Source organism: Anguilla anguilla, chromosome 14 (genome assembly GCF_013347855.1).
Source record: "Anguilla anguilla isolate fAngAng1 chromosome 14, fAngAng1.pri, whole genome shotgun sequence".
Classification (NCBI taxonomy): domain Eukaryota; kingdom Metazoa; phylum Chordata; class Actinopteri; order Anguilliformes; family Anguillidae; genus Anguilla; species Anguilla anguilla.
In genome coordinates this window covers 9006787-9034686 of record NC_049214.1, presented here as the reverse complement: position 1 = coordinate 9034686, position 27900 = coordinate 9006787, and the positions used below count along the sequence as shown (strand labels likewise).

General features: G+C 41.5%; 1 protein-coding gene across 3 annotated transcripts in view; it reads right to left on the bottom strand.

The window, feature by feature from the left end:
- The window catches only part of LOC118212839 (lipoxygenase homology domain-containing protein 1-like), a 57713-nt gene that overhangs the window by 16636 nt on the left and 13177 nt on the right, over positions 1 to 27900 (bottom strand). For all 3 annotated transcript variants that reach the window (XM_035391233.1, XM_035391234.1, XM_035391232.1), the window contains 33 exons: positions 26369 to 26449; positions 25629 to 25813; positions 24984 to 25082; positions 24343 to 24491; positions 21460 to 21583; positions 20487 to 20737; positions 19921 to 20056; positions 18940 to 19100; positions 18718 to 18804; positions 18118 to 18253; positions 17532 to 17686; positions 16851 to 17011; positions 16436 to 16512; positions 16003 to 16199; positions 15621 to 15813; positions 14948 to 15108; positions 14217 to 14541; positions 13205 to 13356; positions 12275 to 12408; positions 11402 to 11550; positions 11109 to 11213; positions 10651 to 10779; positions 10158 to 10322; positions 8942 to 9123; positions 8519 to 8635; positions 7651 to 7813; positions 6888 to 7042; positions 4769 to 4978; positions 4458 to 4599; positions 3840 to 4048; positions 1580 to 1765; positions 775 to 902; positions 345 to 462 (listed from right to left, as the gene is read on the bottom strand). In XM_035391233.1, the coding sequence (XP_035247124.1) occupies positions 345 to 462; positions 775 to 902; positions 1580 to 1765; positions 3840 to 4048; positions 4458 to 4599; positions 4769 to 4978; positions 6888 to 7042; positions 7651 to 7813; positions 8519 to 8635; positions 8942 to 9123; positions 10158 to 10322; positions 10651 to 10779; positions 11109 to 11213; positions 11402 to 11550; positions 12275 to 12408; positions 13205 to 13356; positions 14217 to 14541; positions 14948 to 15108; positions 15621 to 15813; positions 16003 to 16199; positions 16436 to 16512; positions 16851 to 17011; positions 17532 to 17686; positions 18118 to 18253; positions 18718 to 18804; positions 18940 to 19100; positions 19921 to 20056; positions 20487 to 20737; positions 21460 to 21583; positions 24343 to 24491; positions 24984 to 25082; positions 25629 to 25813; positions 26369 to 26449 (5122 nt within the window). The remainder of the gene's footprint in view (positions 1 to 344; positions 463 to 774; positions 903 to 1579; positions 1766 to 3839; positions 4049 to 4457; positions 4600 to 4768; positions 4979 to 6887; positions 7043 to 7650; positions 7814 to 8518; positions 8636 to 8941; positions 9124 to 10157; positions 10323 to 10650; positions 10780 to 11108; positions 11214 to 11401; positions 11551 to 12274; positions 12409 to 13204; positions 13357 to 14216; positions 14542 to 14947; positions 15109 to 15620; positions 15814 to 16002; positions 16200 to 16435; positions 16513 to 16850; positions 17012 to 17531; positions 17687 to 18117; positions 18254 to 18717; positions 18805 to 18939; positions 19101 to 19920; positions 20057 to 20486; positions 20738 to 21459; positions 21584 to 24342; positions 24492 to 24983; positions 25083 to 25628; positions 25814 to 26368; positions 26450 to 27900) is intronic.

Below are 27900 nucleotides of genomic sequence, written 5' to 3'. Positions count from 1 at the left end.
AACCGAGGTCCTGACTCTCTGTGGTCATTAAAGATCCCATGACACTTATCGCTAAGAGTAGGGGGTTCCCCGGTGTCCTGGTCAAATCCCAGATCTGGCTTTCGCAAAAACTTGCCACTAAAAAAATCATCCCCACATTTAATTGGCTAAATAAATGTTCTCTCCCTCTCCACCTTCGCTAATGTGTGGTGAGCGTTCTGGCGCAAAATGGCTGCCGTGCATCACCCAGGTGGGTGCTACACATTGGTGGTGGGTGAGGTGAGTTCCCCTTCACTGTAAAGCACTTTGAGCATCTGGAAAAGTGCTATATAAATGTAATTAATAATAATAATATCAATGCCAACCTTGTCCAGGAACCAATCAGGACGGCTTCCAGTCCCATCAATGCGAACCCTCATCTTCTTCAGTGGAGCGATGTCGTCTATCTCCAGATTGAAGGTGTCCTCCTGGCCCCTCTCAAACCTAAGAAGCATTGGAACGCAAAGGGGTTCTGCACTGTCAATTGGGGGCTTCGTCAGGGCTCAAAAAAACTGTCCCTGCTCATTGAGTTTCAACATTAATTAACCTTCAAAAACGGCTGCAAAAATCGCACTCACTTACCCGTACCTGTGTATGTTCCCTGCCAATTTTAAGAGCTCTTTTTGAGCATAAATCGACATGGACACAAACTGACAGCTTTTATGGACTTCAATCATGAGATCGCACAGTTTTATAGATTAGCCCTAACATTAAACTTATCTCCTGCTGGCATGTGTGATGTCAGAGGACTGTCACCTGTCTTCATTCTTCTGCAGAAGGATCTCCTCTGTGCTCCCATTGGCCCCAAATAGAGACAGGTAGATATTGGTGTCTGTCCCTGCATTTTGAACATCCCCTGTAACAACTGTGGCCTGACAGATAACCTGTAGGAAGGAAATACTGCAATCAAAATCCCTTATCCATTCTCTCTACTACTACAATTTCCAATTCACAAACATGTTTATAGGGACTTAATAATATAAATAAGTTTCAGTATTAATTCCTTGGAAATAACATGGAAAGAAAAATATGGCAATACAGTAAATGCATCTTCAGAGGATGTACATAGACAGGTCTCTGGGAAGAACACTTTCCCAAGGGCATGAAAAAAATCTAATATTACACAACTTCACCTTCACAAATCAGGCTTTGCATACATGATACATGTGATAGATATTATAAATATAATAGAATATGTAATATAAAATAGAATTATAAATATAGGGAGGCTGTAAAAATAGGGAAAAGTACAAGTATAATATATGATGGATATCATAATAGTATGCAACAGTAACATCCAGTTCAGTCTCAGTCCAGCCATCTGAAAAGGAAGCAGGATCATTCTCTGAAGAAGAAGTCTGTTTCAAGTACTCTTCAGAAAATTATAATCATACAACTGGTATAATAATATAATTAATATAATATAATCAGTTATTGTAATTCAAATAATTGACAATATTCAACCCTGAACATCCAAAAATGTGTAAGTGAAACCAAAATGAACTAAACTTACTTACTGCATTTTTACACTTCTGCCTAAGGGCCTTTTGCAGTTGCTTACCTTTTGGGCAATGGTGACGCTGTCTGCATCCAGCACGTTGAACACCCGTGCCGTCAGCCCATCCCCCCTGTCTTTGGCCAGCCAGCATTTACACTGGAAGACGTACATGACCCCTTTGGTAGGCACGGCGACAGACAGCTCGTCCACCAGCCAGCAGCTCTCAGGTGTAGCTCCATCGTGTCCCAGCTGCGGAGAGTCACAGGTCAACTCTTATTTATGCGTCCGAGTTGTGTTTAAACCCACGCTTTGGCCCACCTGCCAATCACAGTGCACAAAACTTGACACTGACAGCAGTTCATTGCTGCACTTGTCAGAGGGTCCATGGACTGACCCCAGAGGAGCTCTGCCACTAACCACAGGAGCGTAATGGATGATTAATCTCTAAGTCAAAGACAGGGCTCAAGGTTTGTAGAATTATGTGGCGATGGTAATGTAAGTGGTGATACCTGGCATTCAGCAAATCAAAAAGCTGTATTAAAACCTATTCATTTTAATCATGATTTAGTCTGGCATTCCTGCATGTGTGTGTGTGTGTGTGTGTGTGTGTTCTCAGTGAGGGCTCAGTGAGATTCAGACACAGCCTAGGTGTAATATATGTACACCACTCATACTCAATCATCAGGGATTACACTGTGCTATTGAAGCTTCCTCCACGTGTATTGATTTTTACTCTGAGGACCTCTGGGATTCATCTTGAGGATCACTGAAAATTCTGAATATTTTAGCCTGAGCTCAGAGCTTAGTGTTTCTATAGGTGAAGATATAGGCGATGAATAACGAACAGTGACAATATGACACTTACACGCAGCTACTCCCAATTTTCATACGGACTGATAGAGCAAAAGATTGCTGTATAATTGACCCCTGTAGAATTGGACCATACATAACTTGCTATAGTAAAACGTTTATCCATATCAGTTTTAACTTTCATAAAAAAAATAATTCCACATAGCTTGACAAATATTGAAGGGAAATGAAATAGACAGTGTACTAAATACAAAAGCATTGATCAATAATTCATGTATTCTCTCTAAAACACAAATTACATATATTGTACATGGACAATTGCTCAAATGTAACTTTTGGGAATGAAAATGCTGTTAAATCCTGTTAAATTTATGTTAAATTCATGTTATGAAAAAATAATTTCATAAATTATCCATAACTTGTCTAATAAAAGTAAATGTGTGTATCAACTGGTATACACAGTAAAATTATACTGGCTAATGTTTAATCATTACCGTGAGCAAAGGCAATTATAGTTAGTGATTCAGTTTTATGATTAATGCTGCCCTGTTATTATTATACTCTCAAAATTATTGATGTAAGTCTTCTTTTTGTTTAATATATACATAAGTCAGTGGTTCTTTTGTTCAGTGAAACTTAAATCTGGCACAAGGTAATGTTCTCCTACATTTTCAAACTGCTATTTATCACAGCCTACATCTATGACTTCATCCTAAACAGATAAGTTCATGCAATATATACAGTGTACTGCCAAGTGTACTAATGAAGAACACAAGTTTTTAAATGCAACATGGGCTGTATCATTTTTAGGCTCTTTGCTATTTGTAATATTCACATTAAAGCTACCCACTGTTACCTCCAAATGTAGCTGTTGTGTGTGCTGTCAGGTTATTTAACCACAGTGTCTAATAGCCTACTCTGTAACTGGCATCACATATCGCTTGTACTGTATGTTCACTGAGTGGTACCCTTTTCTACATACAAAAGTGTTCACAGTCGGTGCCCTGATGGGAATTTGTGAACTATCAATAGCACCAAGGACTTTTGGGAGACAAAATGGTGCACAGACGATTCACTTGATGTCTGTGTTGGGGCTCAGGAAACTGAATGAAATCAGTATTTATAATGTGTAATGGCTTTACGGACAAATCTAGATTGAGGGTTTTCTTATTCCATTGCATTGCTGGGCAAACCAAAGAAAGCTGTCATTTGCAAGCTTTCACAACCCTGTCAACCCTTCCCAAAACAGAGGTTTATGCCTAAAATGTATGATATGCCTAAAGTACACTTTTTCTGAACTAAATACTGGAGAGTGTAGGCTACTTGAAGTGCACTTTCTTTTTACTTTCCAGAAGTAAATGGTTTTAAAAAAAACGTACATAATTCTGACAAGATATTTTGATCTGTGAGTGAAAATCCTTCCAAATCGCTTTTGTGAAACGAGCCCCAGCACAGCAGAACTCATGGCCACTGTGATACAGAACTCCGAACGTGCACTAGCACCTGGCCCCACCTCAACTTTCTTGATCTCCCCGACATCGAGGCCATATATCTCAAACTTCTCGAGGGAGCCAGTGGCAAAGCACTTCTTCTCATCTGGCAGGTCCAGCCAAAGCCGGTCTGTCTCGACCTGGTCTGTCCCCATGATGATGACGTAGACGCGGCTTGTGGTGCTGGCGTCGCGCTCCACCCCGGTGGCGACAGTGAAGTGGTATGGGATAACTGCAGACAGACAAATTTCAGCTTGATATGCTGGAGCTGACTTCTCAATTACAATTAGCAATGTATTACATGGTACACTGAGGCTGGGATTCAATCAACATTTGTCCTTCAGCTAGCACTAAAACAAATCCGCCGCACTGAGTTTATGCAGAAAAAATCTCAGACTTGCGTTTGCTTGCAGGTCAAAGTCAAGGATAAAAGCTGATTAAATTCCAGCGAGTGATAGCAGTGGAACATTGAAGGCTTCCGATGCTCACATACCTACACTACAAAGACCTACAAAGAGAACATTCTACACATTTCAAACAGTGTAAGCATGAAGTGCGCACTTACAAATTGAATAGAGAGAATTCTATGGGTCTGTGAAAAAAACATAATTAATAAATTATACTATTCCAGACTCCCTTACGAGGCCCATCTTCAATGACCTCTTCATCCTTCTTCTTCTTGTTCTTCTTGTTCATGTTGCTGTCCAGACTCTTCATGCTCATCGAGGAACCCTTCAGACTCTTCTTGGAGCTGTGGAGACTCTCTCTCTCTCCCTCATACCCCTGAGGAAACAGTGATGTATGGTGCAATAAACCCACGCCAGCAGGCTCGCCAATTTGAAATATCAAAGTCGGCACACAGCGCTGTCAGCAAATAATCTGTCCCAGGCAACGCAAAAGCACTGCTCGAAGCGTGACCCCAACAGAGGCAGAATGCTGGACCCGGTGTTACCTTAACGTAGAAGAACCGCTCGATGCATTTGTCCTCTTTCTTTTTGGACAGCCAGCGTTCACACAAGAACAGGTAAACCTCCTCCGTTTCCACATCCACCACCTCCACCTGGTCCAGGTACCAGTCCGGGCTGATCATGGTGTTGTCATGGCGAATCTTGATCTTGAAGACCTGGCCCAGGTCCACCGCTTCGATGGTGAACTTGTCCACCTGGGAGACAGATTTGCTCACCTTACCAGAGAACTAATGCGTGTAAGAAATACATGATTTAAACCAGACGACTTAAATGACAGTTGATTACATAAATAAAAACATAAATCCAGACATCTTTTTTAAAATGAACACCAGCTTGTTTAAATCAGATGGAAATATTGTAATTCATTGGAAAAGCACTTATCAGCAACTGAGAACAGAATACACTGAAGGCTATGATGTCATATCCTGTCCACTCCAGCGTCCAGCAGCCTCAGAAGCGCTTTAATGAACTCCGACAATGACCCGGCAGTGGGAGGCTCATAAAATGTGAGGCCGTTTGTAAAAGCCATGATTGCACTGCCCTGCCAGAAGCCTGCAGCTGCGCGGTGGTGTCTGTTCCTCATGAGAGGGGACCGAGAGACAGCTGCAGTGGGACTGAAAGAGGTGCTGTCACAGTCTGTCTCCGACACACTGAACAGCCAGTTTGCCACAGCTGCTCCAGAACCTAATGCTCCCCCCATCCCCCAAATTTGCATTTCAGTGCAAAACAAATGTGGAAGTCATACTGAGGAAATGCTATACTAAAGCAATGTGAGAGCATTCCCCAGGTATAACTTAACTGCTGAACTGAAATGGCTAAATCAGCTAGTTTCTGTGACATGGTAGGACAAAGTGTTTTTTCCCACATCATCGCAGACAGACACAAAGGCATTTCGCTATATTCTGATTCCACTGCCAAAGTGGAGTCTTACAAATACAAAAATTTCACATTACAATTCAATGTCTTGAATTGTAATGCAGAACTCCTATCCCAATCCTATACTGTACTTTACAATTAGTAGATGCATAAATGTGGGATTAAATTCTGTCCTTACATATGCAATTAGACTTGGTCATTTACATATTTTAAAGGCTTTAATTCTTAGGATTCTGGTAAAATTTGAAAACAGTCCTTCTGCGTTTTGGTGAAAACAGATGAGTTATACAATCTGCAGTAATTTTGTTTGTGTATAAATGCTTGAACTATTTCAAATTAAATATTTGACCTAGGTCTGTATGGCATCATGGAATATTGTTCAATATTTCCTTGCCCTCATCCAGCAGAATATAAATAGTCTGCATATTATGGCTTCATATGCACAGATACAATTCTAACTTGTTCAAGGTTACAACAGCAGTACGCTATAATTACAGGACAAGATTCATCCAGAGGTGAACAACACAGAAGGAAGTTCTAATTCCGTCACAGCGAACAGCATGCAAGCGATCATAAAAAGCATGCATTAAGAAAGCAGTGCGCATTAAGAAAAACTCTACCACTCTGGATAAAGACAGGGTTATGCGAGGCAAAAGCATCAACCGCTAACAGAGAATTAGCGCCACCTCTCTTCATTAGTCCTGACATTTACATCGTAGCTCAATCTAATACAAATGCCAGGAGGTGCTGTGGCTTACACCACACTGGTTCTTTCTCACAAATCAGACTGAATGTGGTAACCAGGGAGCAGGGCTTGCTGGACTGGGTCCCTGAGGGACTCAATTACATTTCATTGGAACGTTACCTGCATGTTGCATAGCATAGCAATCATCGTGACGAATCATAAACCTGTGATAGCTTGAGACGCCCTACTATACAAATTGGTTCCATACCTGCTGTATTAGCACACGGTATAGTGTACTCTATTGTGTTTGAAACCAGCCCAAAATAATATTACTATAGTATATTCCATTCGTGCAGTGGAGAACATAACATTTCCTTAAAGGCAACTTAACGTAAAACTGTGTCTGGTTGCAAGTGGAGGACCAGGTGTGTGTGTGTGCGTGTGTGTGTGTGTGCGTGTGTGGGTGTGTGCCCTTTAACGTAACCCCATTCCAAACTGCGCAAGGACACTACAATCTATGCCCCACGAGGGCCCACTCTTACCGATCCCCTCTCAAACTTGTTGCTGTTGGTCTCGGACTTGCTGAGCTTGCGTTCCCCGGTGTCGCCCAGGTTTCCGTAGATGGTGAGGTACACAGTGGCATCGGTGCCCGCCCCATACACATCCCCAGTCATCACAGACACCTTGTAGGTATGCGCTGGGGGAGAGGTGGGCACAAGAATGCCATTTTTCCCCCACAGGACTGAAAATGCTATGTTTACTGCTTGAAAAGTTTTTCACAAATATATATTTAAAAAGTCTTTTCCAAAAATAAAGCAAAATTGCAATTCATTTTTTCACTGTTGTTTGAGAAGTACGGCGACTTTGTGCCATTTGTTTCAGTTCACAAATGCTCCATCTGTCCAGCCAGAGAAAGCCACAAGAACAAGCTTCTTTTGAAAAATCTATCACCTTTGATAGAGTACTAACAGGACTGTGCATAAAGCTAGGCACTGTGCACTACACACATAATCCTGAGAATATATCCTCCCTACTGAGAGAAATGCTTTCGAGCCTCTTTATTCTTATATTATTATAACATGAAAGGACCTATGGTGCAACATTCATTAATGAATGAGTTTATATAATCTATGCTATTTCACAGAAGCAGGCAAGAGAAATCACTGCTGGAGTGTTAATCAACTGCTATTGTGGCCGGATTCTCAGTACCCACACATGAATTACATGTCTGAATTAGTGTGCATGTGGGTTCTTTTATAGTGCTAATGCAATGGGGTTTTTTGGGTGGCGGGGGTGGGCACATACTCTCCAGGGCATCTTCCACCTCGGTCTCGGTGAGCTTCAGTGTGCCATCTCTCAGCAGTTTCTCCTGAATGATGTCAGAAGGCACCAGCTCTCTCACCGTCTCCCCATCGTCCTCTGACTTGGCCAGCCAGCGTTCACAGGGGAAGATGACGGTCTCTGAACCCTTTCAATTAAACAGCAGATGAAACCAATTCCCTCCAAACCCCAGCAGGCACAGACACCTGGTCCGCAGAATCCCAATCGCTCACATTATTCCACCTCTTGAGCTGAGAGCCACCATGTGGCCCGCAGTGGTACAGCATAAATGCCTGTGTTCTTGCTCCCACCTGGTTTCGGTTTTTTCTTGCGGTTTGAAATTGAGGTCACTGCTTAATGTGAACAGCTTTTAAACATTTGTGTTTTTAGAATGACAGATTAATTCAATATCTGATAAAGACATTCAATCATGGATTTAGAGTGGTGCTCTGGTGGTGGTTATTTAAATGTTATTAATGCCTGTCAGCACAAAGGCACTGGCTTGATGTTAGAATTTGCCTTCTGGTCTAGATATGGTGAATGCCAAGTTTCCTTTAATGAGATGAATATGTGAATTGCTCATTATAAGACACAGGGGCACTGAACTTTGTAATTACAATTCATTAGAGACAGCTAGTGATCAAATTCCAGGAACAAGAAATTACAGGACATTTTTCTGAAATGTGATAGTTTCACAAATTTGACAATATGCTAGAAACATTCTGACAGGAATACATGCATTCTTATAACCAACTGAAATAACTGCTCATGCACTGTAATAATTCATTTTATATTGCGATACGTTTTTTGCACGCATGCACAAACATCGCTGTAAACTCAAGGAATGCGGTACCTTTCCTTTCCTCAGAAGTCTTCTGATCTCAACCCTGTCCAGGTGCCACCCAGGATTCACGCCTCGGTTGTCATGCCCAATTCGGATCTTCTCAATGACATCACCCACGTCCTCCAGCTGGAAAGGTAAGAAGACTGATGCTCAGATTTATCCTTTCAGCCGTGCTAACATAACTGCACTTTTCTTGAAAATGTATCTTTCCCTTACCAAAAACATTTTACTTTTAAAATATTAAAAAACTGAAAGTGAATTATTGCTCCAAATTTAAAACCGAATTCCACTGCCACTTTCTTCCAAGGTTTTTATTTTTTTAATTTTTTAAAAAAGGTACCGTAATCTCATGCAAGTGAAAAATAGGAATGCACAGACAATCAGGACACATCATTATCAGAATTTCCCTTCAGAGTGTGGACAGGCGCTCACCTCCACAATAAACATGTCTTCAGCACCCCTCTCAAAGTACATGAGCCTCTCCCTCTTGTTGACGCACAGAGACTTCTGCTGGGTGCACACAGCATCTCGGCCGTACAGAGCGATGAACACGTCCGCGTCGGTCCCCGCCCCAAAGATGTCACTCGTAAACGTTTTAATCTCGTAAGGCACAACTGAAAGTCATAATAAATATAGGGTTTGGCACTATTCGTACTTCAAATAAAAAATCAGCAGAATTACAATGACTTGCAAAGGCTTACAGAAATAAATTGTGATAAATATTTCAATTACAATTAATAAGAAAATAATACATTGAAGCAGGCTCAGACAGGCAGTGTGCAGCAGCGTAAAGGACGAAGCAGCCACATAGGGGTGGGTGGCTGTTTAAATTGACCACTGTTTTATGTGAATGGACTCAAACCTCTTCTATGTGAATGGACTTGAACCTCTTTTATGTGAATGGATTCGAACATCACTAATTATCCGAGCCATCAGCTGATTCAGCCGGAGCCGGGCTTAAACTACGGCCTTGACCTCTCGTGGCCTGCCTGAACTATGCAATGTTCCATTAGTTTCAACTCGTGTGTTAGTTATATTAAACATTTTTTACGTAATGCCTCTATCAACAGGAATATTTGTTTAATATTCCAGGCCAACCCAAGCAACCTCCAATATTTGTGTCCAAGGCAGTGTAAATATTGAGGAGATATGTTAGTGTTTCAGAGTGAACTCACAGAACTAGTTAAATGGGAATGGTCATTGAGGCAGACAGGTGATGTAAGGATGAATGCCGTTGCCTGGAAACATGACAATGCCCAGCTGACCAATTTCTTTTTCATTCATTCTGGATACATTTTCAGTTGGGCGTTCAAAGGTACCTCATTGAAAACCTCATTTAGGCACCACATTGAAAATACTTATGAAGTAACTATATAAACAAAATACACCGAGCACATTGTTTGTCAATCAGTATATACTTCCATCAGTATTGTTTGCGCCTGTGAACATAAGCATGTATAGTCATGTTCTTCAATAACTTGTTTATCACCGTAACAAACCAACTCAATAAGAACAGATATGTACCGTAAACTCTGAACCACCCTAAGAAGCACTGACATATGTAGAGTAGGTACAGTATACCAGCGTGAGAGAGCCCCATGGTTGGGGTTTGGTGTAAAAGGTGAAAGGTCAGAGTGAGGGATCTTACATGGGATGTACACTTCCGTCTGCAGCTCGGCGGGATACAGGTCCCTCACGATTGCGCCGTCGTCCTCTGACTTGTCCAGCCAGCGACCGCAGGGGAAGCGCAGCTTCTGACCCACGGAGGGGGCGTCGATTTCCACCCAGTCCAGAAACCAGCCCGCTGAGCCCCCTGGTAGCAGAAAGATAAACAAAACACATAACTGGACAGAATCAGCAAGATAACACAAGCATGGACTTTGTAGATAGATGAATGAACAGTCATTACCAAGGTCTATATATTAATAAATAATGAATAATAAGAAGTTGTTACAGCATAGAATGTGAGCCTTAAAACACCTTTTTGCCTTATGGCATAAGACACAGTGTGCAGGGGTTTCCCTGGAGAACACACAAACAAACTTGCGTTTTGGTCCTTGAAGCAAACACAGTGTGTTTGTGAGAAACACATGAGCTGTAAAGCTCTCCTTTTCCAAGTTACTTCAGTGTGTGCATCTCACCTGAGTTATCATGGCCAATGCGCAGCCTCTTTAGAACACCAATATCCACAGCCTCCACTGTGAACACATCGATCATCCCCTGCTCAAACTTGTTCTTGTGGGTCTTAGAAGCCTTGAGATTTATTATCCCTATGGAGAAACCCAAAATGAATTATCACTGAAAACAACCTTATGCATTATGATTTGCTGGAGGAAGTGCCGCCAATGAAATATTTGAAAATACAATATATGTGATGCACAGTTTTTTGCACAAAATACATACAATGCATTTATAAATGACTTCAAAAAATGTTGTTACCATAATCAATTTTGCAGTGACATTTTTATTTACTTCCTTAGGGCTACTGACAATTAATTGCTTGCATGATTTCAATGAAATAATGACATGGCAAGCATTTAAACTTGAGTGAAAGGGAACAGGGATCAAAATGCAATAAGGACAGCATAAGGAATGTTACCTGTATCATCCTTTAAACCATACAAGATAGCAAAGACATTGGCATCTGTACCAGCGTATTTCTTTTCCCCAGTCTTGATTCTTAGGGTATATGTTGTTGACATGGCTGTAAAAAATGAATTAACAAATGCATAAAGATATATTTAACTATGAACCTCGTACAGTAACCTCGGATCGAACCCGGACCGTGCCAGTTCTGACTGTGGCCAGTAGCTCCAATTGGCGATTGCGTTACCCAGAGAACGGGAGGGTTCAGTCGGTCAGGGTTCTGTGTAAAATGCTATCTCTGCTTACATTTCTGCTCCAGTCCCAGCGTGGCCCCGGAATCTTCTTCATCGTCATCACCCTTCTTCATGAATGCTTCATCTACTGGCACCAGCTCTCTGGCAATCTGTCCATCATCCTCATCAATGGCCAGCCAACGCTTACAGGGGAAGTAGTACCTACATTACATAGAGATTCACTGGTGATTCACATAGAGATTCACTGTATTGTGTTTGCAACCCGTTAAATATATCGTTTTCAGCTCATGTAATAGCAATTTAAGTGTTTTTAAAAAATGGTGGTGCAATCTACACATTCACCTTAAAATTGCAGTTATACCCTACATGCGCTCATATCTAATAGCAATTTGGTTTTGATATTATAAAATCATTGATTCAGGATTTTTTTTTACTGGTGCAGTACAAACTGAAAAAGAGCAAAGATGTCATTTTTATTTCTCACCACCAGGGGGTAAACTATGACCTCTCAATAATTGTGTCGCATAAGGCATCTGAATAATGCTGCTTACAAAGGGCCAGCATTGACACTTCCAGCTATTTTCTTCAATACAGGAGGAAAAAAAGACTCCTTTTTTCACTGACATGAAACTGTTGGCTGAATAGAATATTTCACTGCATTCTTATGGAAGAATGGAATACTATCAGGAAAGACGTTTGTTCATTCAAAATATTGAATCAATTTTTAAAATTATTTCTTCAATTAGACATAAAGAGTGCTGCTACAGAACTAAGCTACTGCCTCAATTTATCGTGGTTCTCAAAGATATTATTCTGAAGATGGGCCTTTTGTGTTTAACAGCATTTGGAAGCCTCCTCCCCTCTCCCCCCTCTTCCCCCTCTTCCCCGCTGCATTAGCGATAGCCTCCCGCTATTCTGCACTCACATGGTATCGTCCTTGCAGTCCACAATTTCCACTCGGTCAAGGAACCAGGCGGAGTGTGCCTGCGTGTTGTCATGACGAATCCGCAGTTTCTTCAGCGGCCCCAGATCGATAGCGGAGATGGAGAAGATGTCTTCCTGCGCGGAAAAAAACAAGTACAGGGAGGTGTCCATTTCAGCCGTTTTGAAAACCTGTAGACAACCGGCACACTAACCCAGGATGTTTTGTTGCATTTAAACTCAAAACTAATCATTACACAAAGGGTCGACATTCTAAATGCACATTGACAGTGATCTCATGGTAAGCACATGCTGAGGAGTAAGGTTAAAACCTCGGAAGACTACTTTTCTACATCACTTTAAAATGCACTTCACAGTAGCAGCAGGATTGAATGGATCTGTGCATACTTCACCATCAGAAAGGCCTTTCATCATCTTGATCTCACAATTGATTTTCAATTTATGCGTACATTCAGTCTTTTCAAAAAATCGTACTCAACCACAGATTGAAAAAAATCTCTTGAAAGAAAAATACAGGTTCAATCAAGAGTAACAGTTATAATCAATTTTCACCAAGCATATTCTGAATAAATCATTTCAAAATCATTTCCACTTAAATTACAATACAGTTCGCACAAGAAACTGAATTTATCCAGGAAAGGGTATTTTGTACCTTCTAAGAACTCCAATATCATAATTGCCAGGCCCATTAATTCCAGAAACAGATATCTTTATCCAGAGCAATTCACAGGTCATTCATTCATGTTCAGTCCATTTACACAACTGTAATAACTTTCAGATTAACTCTGCTGTTCTCAGGTACAGCAGCAGACCCCTCAGCAGACATTCAACCCCAAAAACCAATGTGACTCAATGCCACAGCAAATCGGCGTAACACAGACACCTCCACACACCGACTCTGGGACCACCCTACCTGGCCTTTCTCAAATTTATTGAGGTGATTGGACTTCTTCAGGCGCCGCTCTCCTGTGTCACCAACTTCCCCGTAAATGTTGATGAAAACATTGGCATCGGTGCCAGCTCCCCACATGGTTCCCGTGAAAACGTGGACTTCATACGTGTTGTCTGTAAGATGACAAGAAGCACTTTTGAGCGGTGCAATTTCAAAAACTCACACTGAACAGCCAGTGAATCTTTATATTGTTGTATAACTAGAAGATTATCCCCTAACAACATATTTGGAAAGGGGAACAATTAGAAAGTAGCTCCCATGTTGAATCAAACATAAAATGTTTGCCTTATCACTAAATGTAAGGATCGAGTGAGAAGAGGAGTAGGACACTTATGGGAACTATAAAAAAAAAAATCTATAAGAGATATTATATATGCCAAATGTTTCTTGCATAAATTGAAATCAATTAGTAAATTCACTAGACAAGCCTTTAGGGAGGGAAGTGTCAGTTCAGTTAGCATATTAGCCTCAGCAACTGTTCTGTAAACATGACAGCACACTCTCATGTAGCAGGCTATTATTAGACTGCAGATACAGAAGGACCACGTGAAAAAACTCACTGGGCATGGTGGTGACCAGTACATGGTAAAAATGGCAGTCTGGCTATGCTCTGAATATGTACTGTACTTTCAATCACAGTGCCTAGACAACACTCTTCCATCTTGGTTATGCATCTAAAACAATGCCTTGCACATTTATTTATTTTTGTAACAAATAGGCAGTAGTCAGCTTGTTCACTTCTGCTATTAGCTGTCTTTTCTTTTTCTCTCTTCACCAAAACAGAACAGTTATGGGATTTTTTTGGACAGAATATTCTCATTGGCCAAGGTCAAGCTGTGGGATGAACAGTAAGTGATTTCAGATTACATTCTGAGCCGGACATGGAATAGGCAAGTAATTGAAAAGCTGTCTTTGCACCATTTCATTTGGGGCACTGGTGGGAAGTCCCTCATCTATAGGGTAACACCCCCACCTTCCAAGTCTCCTCCATCTTCAGGGAGCAGCTCCACCACCAGCTCTCCATCCTCCTCATCCCGGGCCAACCATCGCTCGCATGGGAAGTTGTAGGTTTCCACCACTTCCTGCAGCTCCATCACAACTTCTTCCTCCTCTTCTTCTTCCTTCTTCTTTTTCTTCTTCTTCTTGTCCTTCTTCTCCTCCTTCTTGGCCTCCTTCTGCACCATGGCCACGGTCACACGCTTGATGTCCACCTTTCCCAAGAACCAGCCATCGCCGATGCCCGACCCATCGTGACCTATCCGGACCTTCACAATCTTGCCAACATTCAAAGCTTCAATCTGTGAAGACCATTGCATTTGTGAGCTTGTTTCCAGGAAAGACAGTGGGCAAATCATCATTTAAAAGAAACAGCACATTATGGATACTGTATAGGACATTTCGGGGCCATAGACTGCGCTGATACCGCATCAAAACCATGAACCTGGATTGAATCAACATTTGCCATTAACTTACAAATAAATATTTCTTTTTAAATGCAAAGAAAAAACAAACACATGCATTTGATTGCGGGTCAAAACTGAATTCATTATTGAATTTTTGACCTCTGCTATATTTCGCTTTTGCAGGAGCCACAATGAACTGTTTCCTTCAAAATTAAACATTTTACTGCAAGACCATAACAACCCAGTGCTAAGCTCATAGGATCAAATGGAATATGCAGTCCCATAATGAAAGAATAACAACCTTAAATATCTCAGTGGTTCCTCTTTCAAAGTTGTTAGACCTGCTCTTCAAAGTGATGAGCTCTGTTTTTCCTTCCTCTCCATAGATCTGAATGAAGACGTTGGCATTTGTGCCAGCAGCCCGGACGTCCCCAGTGATCACTGTTATCTCATAATTAACCACTAGAAACAAGACAGAACTTGAATGTTAGGGTCTGTACATTTACCAGTCATCCAGCAAAGACACAATAATTAATTCAGTCTACAAATTTCCTGCTAACACAATGTGGCATATCTTATTACTTCTCTATTAACCTTTTGACATCTTTTCATAACAGACAGCTCAGAAAAATCCAAGGGCTTATGAAAAGAAATACTTAACCTCATTTTTATCACTTAAAATATTATTATAAAAATTGAATTTAATATTACATGTAGGAAATTCTCTGCAAAAAAAAAAACGAGAAAAAAATTCTCAAATGCATTTGCAAATATATCCCAGTGAAAGTATTTGCTTGGATGCACCAAACACCAAGACGGTCCTTACAAGGGTGAACGCTTGACATGCTCGGAAAGCTTGTGTGTGTTTCAGGGGCCCAGTCTTGGTCTGCATACAGGCTTCCTTAAAATGTGTGTAATCTGACACCAGCTGGACTTCATACATGACACCAAGAAGTTAAAGTGTGGTTTATTACATTTTTCAATTTCGAGAATCTCGCTGGGGTAGATCTCCACCTCCACCTTCCCGTCCGCCTCGTCTTTACACAGCCAGCGGTGGCTGGGGAACATGTACTGCAGCCCATGGACCGGAACCGTGATCTGAACACTGTCCAAGAACCAGCCAGCCCGCAAGCCCTCGTTGTTGTGTCCAATCAAGAGACGGTTGATCTGTTATGAAAGACCAACGGTGGGGAAAAACAATCAAAAAGAGAAAGAACAGTCTTGATTCAAACGATCTTACAGACAACAGAGACAATGAGTTAGAACTTGAACAAAAATAAAACAACATGGTAAAATATGGCAAGAATAATAAAGCTAAAATTTTAATGGTTCTACACTGGAAAAAAAAGTACTTACTTTTCCGATATCAAATGTTTCGATAGTGAAAACGTCGACCCGGCCAGTCTCAAAATAGTTGCGCAGGTCATTGTCGGAGACCACCAGCATCATCTTGCTGGTGTCACCCTTCTCCCCATACAGTTTAACAAAGACCTTGGAGTCGGAGCTAGCCCCACTGATATTGCCAGTCTTCACCGAGATGTGGTAACTGATGTCTGAGGGCAGAGTGACATCATAATAATGCCCTCCCCTGCCACCAACACCTCATCAGCTATCTCCACACAAACACGGAAACAAACCATATCCAGAGCACAGAACAAATACATACCAGAAAAGGGCTCAGGAACCAAAATGAATTTGCAAGATTCTCTAATCATAATCACATTTTCTCAAAATAGCTTGTATTACAGCTTTTTGGGAAACCTAAGGCATGATCAGCAAATACACTCACTATGAAGACGCTGCCCATCCCCTGATGGCACCAACTCCCGAACAATCTGGCCATCATCCTCATTTTGGTCAAGCCACCTGGAAAATAATCATTTTAGAATATGCAGCACTTTGTGCTTGGATTAATGCTTGAGGCATTAACTTAAACACATTCATTTAAACACACATTTAAGCCATCCACTTTTCTCATAATTCAGAATTCCTGAATTTAGGTTGATTTTGGAACAGACTCCCGCGTCCAAGATGGGAGGTAAGCTGAGCTCTGGTTACAACCGCAGCTTCAGTGGCCCTGCCACTGTGCATTTGTTCCCATTTGTAAGAGGACGCTAGTTCATTAGCTAACTGCAGTACTTAAGCGAGGATATCGAAATACCGCCATTGGGGACAGGTACTTGGGCCCTCAACGGCCATTTTACCGGTAGCAGGGGAACTCCACCGCCTGAGACTCAGGCTGGCCCTCTTCTCTGACCACCACCTTGTCCAGGAACCAGCCGCAGCCCCCGCCCCGTCCGTCGTGCCCAATCCGCACCCTGCGCATCTGCCCCAGTGTCACAGCCTCGATCAGGAACTCATCTGCCTGTGGACCACACCCAGGGAGAACACACTCATCTCAGTTACTGCAAACAGCAATGTATTAGGATTTCACAGGTGCTCCTGTAAGAGAATATGTTGGGCGTTTTTTAAAAACAAGGTTCAATGCCATTGTGCAACATTTCTACATATCTACCTTGGTTCCATAAATCTATACACCAAAACAGAATTTTCCGCCATATATTATTATCAGTGCTTAAAACAACTAAGCTAAAGTCTACAGCTAAGCTAAGCAAAAATCTTATATAATATAATATACAGTCATATAATTGAAGGCCAGTCTTATGTTTAGAAGCTTTGCAGTGACAGCTGCCTTAAGAACACAATTTCAGAAACTGAAACACATATCTAACCTACAGACCTTGTACAAGGCTGTGTCCCATTACTTTGGGTCAATCTGTATACACTTTAAAACGTAACACAGAAACTAAATTAAAGAAAGCTGAGATACATAATGAGGTAGGGGAAGGACACGCCCTGTGGGCTTAGACTGGGTCCATACTCACGTTCCCCTTCTCAAACTTGTTGACATTGTTCTTGCTGGTGAACATGAGGCGCTCCCCGGTGTCCCCCAGGTCTCCGATCAGACAGAGGAAGACGCTGGCATCTGTCCCACTGCCACTGACGTTCCCCGTGCATATGGTGATGCGGTACTTTATCACTGGGGAACCAGACATGAAGTATTCATCACACACATCACAGACTCCCGTAAAGACATCATTAGGAATCTGCACACGAACAGATCCGATTCACACATACACTATGCAAAAGAGGACTTTGTGGACAACGAAGACATCTGTAATTAGATTACTAAGGTGTCATTATTCCAGTTTGCCAATTTGCATGACAGTTCTGTCTATTTCTGTTAGTGTAAAACTTCAAACCCTAAATTGGTATGGATCTCCCATTTTAAAAGGAGGATGTTGGTTCACCTGTCCATGTCCATGTCTGCTTGATTTCCAACCGTCACATAACAGCTGAACTTCCATCCTATAAATGATTTATCTCTTTTTCCACAACAATCTGCAACCACACACCTATCAACTATGATAGGCCACTGCATTAGGGAACACACAGGTCTCGCTGACTTACATGGCAGGGGTTCAGGAATAAGATCTCCTGTAGCGGGAAGCTCTCTAACAATCTCGTTGTCATCTTCGTTAATATCCAACCAGCGCCCACAGCTGAATGAGTACTTCTCCTTCGTCAGTGTCTTCATTATTGAGACCTTTATGAAAAAGGGGATTTCTCATTATTTACTCATTTTTTTGTTTTATTTAATTTATTTTTATCGATTAATTTCATGCTACATAAAAAATTGGTATAAAAGTCTTGCAAAGAAGTGATTCTCTTAACACTATTATATGAACGGTATTTTTTAATAAAACATGCAATAGCGTTGCTACACAGATATGGTATTTAGATTCGAAGAGAATACTTAACAGTATTCAGAATTCAGCACTCTAAAATGCTTCCTGGTTAATTTAATAACCACTGGTTAATGTAATAAGTAATTACATTAACTGGCAAAAGCTATTACGTTAACCATTCAAGATTTTGGCAGATATTACATTAACCATCAGTTATTACATTAAAGAGGACAAAGTTATTGCATTAACTGCTTTTATCTTATTGACTGTTTTTAGCCGTGGTTACAGTCGAGACGGATTTAACAACTCTCTCTTCTCTCACCCTGTCTAAATGCCAGCCAGCGAATGGGTGCCTCTTTTCATGCCAAACACGGAGCTTCATTATCTTCCCCAGATCAGGCATCTCAATCTGTGGGCATCCATAACAAACAAGCAAATGCAATCCACCCTTATGACAACTCACAAGGGCACATTTGTCTTCAGTCCAAATATACATATGTAACAAACAAGATCACTGGTACGCCCTCCAGACAGTCAGACTCACCATGAACTTATCTAGCTGACCCTGCTCAAAGCTGTCTGAGTTGTTTTCCAGCCTCATCTCATCAGACTTGCCCTTGTCCCCATAAATCTGCAGGAAGACCTGAGCGTCGGTTCCAGCCCCCTTCACATCAGAAGTCCAGATCCACAAAGACCAAGGATGTTCTGGGGAGGAAGACAGGAACACAGAATGGAACCTCCTCGTGTGAATATCAGTCAGAAAATACACAAAATCACTTCTGCCATTTCTAGCTGTATTTATTATTATTATCATTATTATTATTATTATTATTATTTAAATTTGTACCATTCCTACGCTTGTCAGGGACAGTACTGAGCAGAGAGTTGGCTAAATATTATATCAACAGGATTTGCTCAGATCAGACATGGACTTTTAACTCTCAATAACTGTAAATCAAATCCCACAGCTGACTCCTCTCAGGCTGGTGCACTGCAAAGTATCCCTCTGAAGCTGCCCAGATCAGTCATACACCAGACTGCAGGTAACAGCCTATCAGTGAATTCAATCCAAAAGTACAACGACAAACCTGATGATGTCTGACTGGGAAATTATTTAGCCCCTGTCTAATTATTCAATTGGCTTTGAACCAAGAAAGCAATTTGCAGACATAATGCAATACATAAAATTATGTAGAGCATGCACAGAAGGAGACTGTCAGCCATCCCAGTTTACAATTGATGGATGTTGTTTGTTATTATTTTTGATCATGATTGTTAGTTATTAAGAGTCCATCATCTGTGTAATGATGATACCCGGCTCTTGGCTCTAGTTTGCTGCAGAACAAAAATACCTTTACCTGGGATGAACCTCAGTTCCATTTCTATCTAAACAGGTCTGCCCATTCCTGAAAGGGACAACTTTGCAGTTTTGTAATCATTGTTTCTACTCTTCAAACCGAAGCAAAATGTAACCAGCAGAAACAACAGAATGGGAAGTGGCAGAAAGATCGGAAGGAGCGCCTACTCTTCTGCTTCTTCTGCCTGAGCGAGACCATCTCGTACAGCTCCCTCTCAATCAGTCCGTCCCCCTCGTCCTCGTCCAGCCACTTCCCGCAGGGGAACGTCTGCTCTATGCCCGTGAAGGGGCAGTACACTATCACCTGAAACACAGTAAGACAAAATTATGCCGGTCAAGCAATGCCTTTATCAGACCCCTAAACAGACTGAGAAATCCACATTCATAATCACTCACGTGTGTTGATATGTCCTTCAAATGCATGTTTTGCTGTGCTATATGGCAGTGCACACATTGTATTATTTATTATTTTATCACCTCTGCTTAATTTGATGCTCTTGTCAAGAATATCTCATATATGCATCAAAGCACAACGTTATTTATATGTGCTTTACCAATCAATGTGCTTTTACTGTAACGTATACAGTACAGGCTAGAGCAAATCAGTTCGCTCATTAAGAGGGCAGCCTGAGTACGGCTGGGGTAAGAGTCACAATGAGAAAGAGACAGACTGTGGAGGAGGAGAGAGAGAGAGAGAGAGAGAGAGAGAGAAGAGAGAGAGGACGGCGGCGCACCTTCTCGCAGTACCAGCCGGCGCTCACTCCGCAGTTGTCGTGGCCGATGGTGACGCGGCTGAGGGGGCTGATCAGGGCGGCGATCTCCACGTTGAAGATGTCGATGAGCCCCCGCTCGAACTGGCCCCCCTCCAGGAACACCTTCCCGCTGTTCTTCAGCCCCTTGGTGCCGTGCATGATGATGTGGATCTTGGAGTTGGTGCCAGCGCCCCTGACGTCCCCTGTCATCACCTGGATATTGTACACAATGCCTGGGGGGATCGGGTGACACGGCGCACCGTCAGATTCAGCCCGTGCAGTGGGAGCTCTGATTAGGAGTGGGAAACCTAAATGGGACTGGCGAAAGGCAGCAAGGGCACGGCTCAAACGAAGGGTGGGCTGTAACGAAACCTCACGTTTACATTACATTTACATTTGAGCCATTTAAGTAGGCGCTTTTCTCCTGAGCAACTTAATTTTACTATCCATTTATACGGCTGAATATTCACTGAACCAATTCAAGTTAAATAGCTCGCTCAACATCAGGGTACAACATCATACTTAGGGTTCAACCTACGACTGCAAAGTCTCAAGCCCTATTATACAACACTAGTGCCTCGCTGCACGACTAATATAATACCATGCCAGCCAATAGTTATTTTTGTAAATCAAGGCATAAACCATGAGGCCACAACAGAGACGATCAAGTTTGGCAGCATGCAGCCTAGGCCTGGCATCTGGGAAGGCTTTAGGCTGCCAAACATAGCTTCACATGGTGTCAATTTACATTTAAATCCATATTATTTCAGAATAATATTTCATATAATATTTAAAAATGATCATTGTAAATTATTTTAAGTTAAACACACTTGAATGTTGTAGTTTTTACTAAACAAAATGCTTAATAATAACCAAACCAATGGCGTTTGTATAGCAGCCATCATTTCCCAGAGTGAGTTTCAGTGTGTAAGAGCAGTGTGTCTCCAGCTCTCACCTGTGGGCTGACTACCCCCTACTAGCACATCCCTTTGGATCTTCCCGTCGTCCTCATCCATGGCGAACCAGCGGTTAACTGGGAACTCATACACCTCCTTGTTTCCCATGTCATCAACCACCACCTGGGGAAGCCAAGGGTCACAAATGAGGAAGAAGCCTCCATTTCAATTGCTTATTACGCACATTTTCCATTATGCTGTACATCATCTGTGCAGTGAGCTGCAGTTGAACTGTGTTGGGAGATGTCAATGTCACGGAGAGCCCTGGGTGTTGGGTGGGTAAGGTTTAGCTTAACTGATAACTTAATAACTTTAACTGAACTGATGTGGTAATGCACTGTATATACATGTGTGTGTGTGCGTGCATGTTGATGTTTTTGTGCACGTGAGTGCGTCTGAGGGCAATCTAATGGATGAGGGAAGTGGTTATGGGAAAAGTGCAGTTAATGGAGCCCTCCCCCTTTCCCCATCTCACGTCAGCAGCTTCAAGGCAGGACAGCAAAAAGCTTAATTACAGCAGAGCCAGGTCTCAATGTGCAGACGGTGATTAAATACCGCCAAACTAACAGCTGTTGCCATGGTTTCTCAAGCACTTCAATCACAAATACAACACGCAATCAATTAATTGAAATTACAGTATGTGTGGACTTTCATAAATAAATCACAGTATCGTACAGTTTCTCCAGGGTTTACAACTCTAGCTATGGGTAGCCATTCACTGGCATTTCTAGCTAGGAATTACAATATCATAACTTACAAGAAAAATGGCAGTTTTACAATTCTAGCTTATAGGGGCCAGGTGATAAATTAAAGATAAAATACCAGATATTACAGAAATTATTTTTTTTTCCACTAGACCCACAAGAAATGGATTTCATTGCCGGAGTCCCACGGGCACTGCAATACTGTAAATACCCCAGCAGTTAATATTTGCAGTGCCAATTTTAGCGAGGAGGATTTCGCCAGCTATCTACAAAAACAATGTGGCTTCGCTAAAAAGCTAGCGCCGGTACATGGTGCAGTGCCTCCCCTCCCTCCCTCCCAACTGTCACTACTAGTGGCACTCCTGGTGGTTGCAAAGCAGATGTGTGATGGATCAGTAAGTAGGCCTACCTTTAGCTAGAGATGATTAAAGGGCTTTCAAGCTTTCAAGATATGTGGAATTCAAGAATTTCTTTATTATTTATTTGGTTTAATGGCCAAAGTTTGAGACTGCTGTCAAGTCTAATTTTAGTGTACAGTAACTCAGTGTTACAGCATTATTACACATTGGGTGATCTGCATGTTTAACTATACGATGATAACGTCTAGCTTATGTTGCTTTCTTTTGTGTTGTCAGGTAGTATAATGTTACTCCTCTCACCTAGCGACGAGGAATGGTTTACATGAGGTGTCTTATGGATATGAATATTAATGAGTGGAGGATACACATCCACCCTGCCCTTTTCTGCTGAACAGGTCACAATAATCAAGTAGTGCTTATTATAATTTAATGATTATAATTGGGTTGAAAGAAATTTTATGAAGACAATCAATGGTCACTTCTGGGGAATATAACGTAAATTTGAATTGAGTTTCCTGGACCTTCAAAGGGTAAGCACCACACAATGACGTCCCCCAAAGATATTAGACCAATTTATTTTCTAGAGGTTCTTCATTAAATTAAGCAGAAATTGATGTTATCCATCCATCCATCCATTATCTATCTCGCTTATCCCTGCTCAGGGGTGCGGGGGGTGCTGAAGCCTATCCCAGCATGCATTAGGTGAGAGGCAGGAATACACCCTGGGCTTCCTGTCCTTCGGAGGAAATTATTGTTAGTATATTTGGCAAACTGATCACTGCTGATGGACACACCCAAAGTCACGCTGGGAAATTACTACTTTGGTGCGTGACATCACAGGTGGTACACAAACAGCTCTGCTATTATACCTCTAAGTTGAAAATGTGACACAAATAGACAACATTTACATATTTGATTCTGAATCAAAGGACAGTATCAATGACTCAGATGACTCTGACTCTGATGAGACTGAAGAAAACATAACTTATCCTGATTCCGTAGTACAACCATTCAGGCTTGAGCCAGAGGTGCATGGATTGGAGTCAGAGGATTCGGAGGACTCTTTGCAAGGCAAACAACTAGAGCCTGAAGCCTGTAACCTTTTATTTTCAGTAATATATGTCTGGGGACAATTTCCTCTGTTCGTGTTGCTTCAGTGTCTAATTATGGTATTCATCTATAGCTATGACAGTCATTGAAGTAGCATAGAAATTATATGATAGCATAGGCTAACTAGACAAGTCAATTGTAGAGTGAGCTAGCATAGCTACTAATAATGGCTCACATAATTCGTCACAACTTTGGTGTTCTAATAACAAGTTACCTGCATAGGGGGTGAGCTGCTGTAATTCAGGGTTTCAGACAAGTTTGGTATGTTTTTCATTAAAATAGGGCTACCTATTCTGGTAAAATGTTCCCTCGCAGTCAGGATACAAGATCTAACAATGCTAATTTGAGAGTATCTCACTTTCTCCACCTTTACCGTCACAACACATGCCGTAGGTGATCATTCTGAAGACTGGTGATAAAGGAAGGCAGGGCAAACAGAATACGCAATTCGATCTTTTAGAACTTATTTCTTGCCTTTGTTTCAATAAAATGGTAAAAAATTTGATAATAGACTTCAGGTAAGAGGGTTCTGTTCCTCTTGCTGCACCATAGGCTCAGACTAGAGGTTAAGGATTTTTAGTGGGGCACTCACCAGTAGCAAGATTTAAGGAGAAGTGTGACACTGTGAGTGTATGTTGGCTGATTACAGATAGCAGATAATAATGTAAGTGACTGATGCTGTATATATGGAGCATTGGGTGAGCGATACCTTATCCAGGCACCACCCCGCAGATGAGCCCTTGTTATTGTGGCCAATGGTTATTTTCCTCAGCCTCCCTAGGTTTGGGGCCTCCATGATAAACTTGTCCTCTGTGCCCCGCTCAAAGTTGTCCTTGTCATTGTCTAGCCTTCTCTCACCTGCAAGAATCATAATTAAGAGCAGCTAAGTCTGCACACCTCATTGCAAGCTAACAGCAACAAGATGACACACAGGATAATATTTTGTGGTAGAGTACAACTTCAAATACTTAACATGGCAAACTTTAATGTTTTAATGAGATATTATTTATCTTGTCAAAGTGGAAATATATATTCTCCCAGTATTAGTAAAATAATCCACGATAAGAAAAAATAGATAAGAAATAAAAATTTTAAAATCCTAATTTTTCTTAAGCAAAGGTTTGCCTTGAACACTAAATTAGATAAGGAACCACATAATACCTTGGCATTACCTGACACATTTAACAGAATTAAAGTTTCATGAAGATTGGGGGCTGGAAATGCTTTCCTAGTATGTTAATTACACAATGCCTTATGCCATGCCATGTAATGTTATGTTTTGATATGTTATGGAATTCCATCTGGACAGAATACTTTGTTTACTGCATGGATATTTTCTTTGATTCCTACCTGTGTCTCCATTCTCCCCAAAGATATTGAGGAAGACATCTGCGTCGGTCCCACTGCCCTTCACATCAGCAGTGAATACGCTCACACAGTACTTGTTGACTGCAAATTGAGAGAAATGACTGAGAAAATTCAGTAAATTAAACGAGCAGGCAGAGTACGCGTTCCTGAAGTTCGGCAGGACAAAATTTCAAGCGTTGCCTGTCCTTTCTCAAAATCAACTTCCACGAGAGGCAATCGGGCAGCCCGACGTTTGGCAGCCCCCCGCCTCCACTGTGAGGTCTGAAACAGACGAGCACACACGGCCAGGCCACTCCTGCCTCTACACACACGCACATTATAGACCCTGGACCAACCATAATCCTACAAGCACTCTTGCTAATTAAACCTTCTTGCTGCTCATGAACAGTTTAAGGCATGGGTTTGGAATAACAGTAACTCTCCACTGTGTCTCTCAGCGCCTTTTGTTGTACAGTATGTATTGAATGTGCATGTGCATGATCCTTGCATGATGCATGATCCTTGCAAAAACAGAAAGCAGATCACTGTTACATTCATTTCCATAAGGGCTGTAGATTGTGTTTTGAATGTAGGGAAGACTACTGAGGATGTGGTGTTTTGATCTTAGAGGGGAGGGGCGGGGCCTACATTTGGGGACATCCATGGGGTTGAGGCTCCCCAGGAGGTCGCGCACATACAGCCCGTCACCCTCCTCTTTGCTCAGCCAGTTGTTGCAGGGGAAGTAGAAGCGGAGGTGGGGCCTGTTCATGTCAGTCACCACAACCCGGTCCAGGAACCAGCTGGCGCTCATGCCTGTGTTGTCGTGCTCAATCCTGGAACATAGGCACCACTGTCAGTGTCATTACCGGTGCAAGAAATAACATGCAGCCTTGTGGGTATTTGTGGAAAATGTGTATATAGTAAATTAAAACCTTTTATTTGATAGGATACTAATTCATGAATAAATTAGTAATTTTACTACAAAAGCCTTGGGGAACTTCATTTTCCAGACTGGTGTAAACCATTCCCGATGCATCTGTTTTTTTTTATTCTGGTTCCAATCAAAGCTTTCTATGAACAAGCAGGTAGGTTACTTGTCCTCTTGCCTCTTACACAGAGAGATATGGGGAGTTGAGCACTCAGTGACTTCCTACTTCACAATGCATATAAGGAAACTGGCACTTCTTAAAAAAGAATCTGCTGCATTGCACTGACAGCCAGTTCCCTGTGTACAGATGGTGATAATGTCAAAATAATTTTGTGTGTGAAAGTAAAGTTATTTTTGGTTTGATGGGAAAGGAGTGCTAGAAATGATCTGCTATTGTGTGAACACTGTGTGTATAGCACAGCCACTCTAATGGTGGGTGTGAAATGTCTGTATGGCGCACCTCAGCTTTTTAATGGGTCCCACATTGTGCGTTTTGATTCGGAACACGTCGGTTTTGTTTTTCTCAAACGCCGTTCTGCTTCTGCAAAGGAGACAGAGGAGTGACAAGGTGTGTGAGCACCAAGCTTGGGAACATGGAGGAAATTCCTCTTGAGCTGGAACACAGCGTGTGCAAGGAACCCTGGAAGTGCAGGGGTCTGAGCGTGTGATGGAATCCTACACAAACCCCTGCACAGGCATCTGGTGACTCTGTGGTGAAACCTCTATGGTGAAAACTCTGCTCTGCATGTGCAGCAGAGAACTACATTACTGCATATCATCCAGGGAAGCCTTCTGCATGCCATGAATTAGATATCCTGACTCAACAATGGGAGGCAAGCCTGCCATTGTCACTGATTCGACATATCTCTCTGTGTCCCTCCTCTTACAATTAAGGATGATATTGGATTCCATCTAACAATGCCAGGACACACTTGCTAATTAAGGGCCATATACATGAATTAAAAAGTCCATAGCTATAAATGACTGCACAAAACATATGCCTAAAAATAATATGAAAGGCACAGCAGAAGAAAAAAAATGTTTATGTAAAACATGTAGTCAACCCACAAGCAAACTTTGGAAATAATGCAATTTAGACAACCATGTGTCTAATTCCATTTAAGTTCCAAAATGTTGCATTCAGACAACCAGTTCACCCAGACAAAACTGAGCACAGAACCCCTACTTACCTGTATCCTCCAGCAAATGCAATTGTCAACAGTTATCTATCTATTATACAGATATATTGAACATTCATCTGAGTAAGACAAAACTCTTCAAGATAGAAGTTTCCATTGAGAGCAAATGCTATCCACATTCTGATTAGTATATCTGAATCATTTCATTTCTGGGATTTAGATCAAAACAAGAAGAGTTTTGTCACCTTCTTTTCCAAAAGGCCTTCATTTTGACATACCCCAGAACAAAACCAATCAAATGAAATCGATCATGTACCATTTGAGAAAATTCATGAAATTTTATCCTGTTTATCATAAAACTATTGGATATGTGTTAGAACTGCAGAGCAGCCTGTTGCTTGTGACTCAAACATACAGGGTCAGATTGCATTTTAAACATATCATAAATTTTTATATATATTATATGTAAAGCACATATACATACTATCAAATAAGCCTTTAGAAAATAATACAATAAACAGGGATAAATTTTCATGTATTAGTATGAATTTTGAACTATACTGGGTACGCTGGGGAGTTACACATGTCATTTAATCGGTTTTTCCAGTGCAGTTGGCAACACGCAACACCAGTATGAAATGACATGTATGACATCTTCATTTAGGTCTCAAGAGATAAACACAAGTGTCTGGAAATTGCATAAAATTGTGCTCTTTTTTCATCCATCTTGAATGCAAAAAGACCATCAACGTAATGCATTTCCATACTACCCCAAATATGATATCTTTTTAATGCATATAGGTGCATGCCTATTCTGTCCTTTTACCATGTTACTGAAATCCTTTTCTGCTGT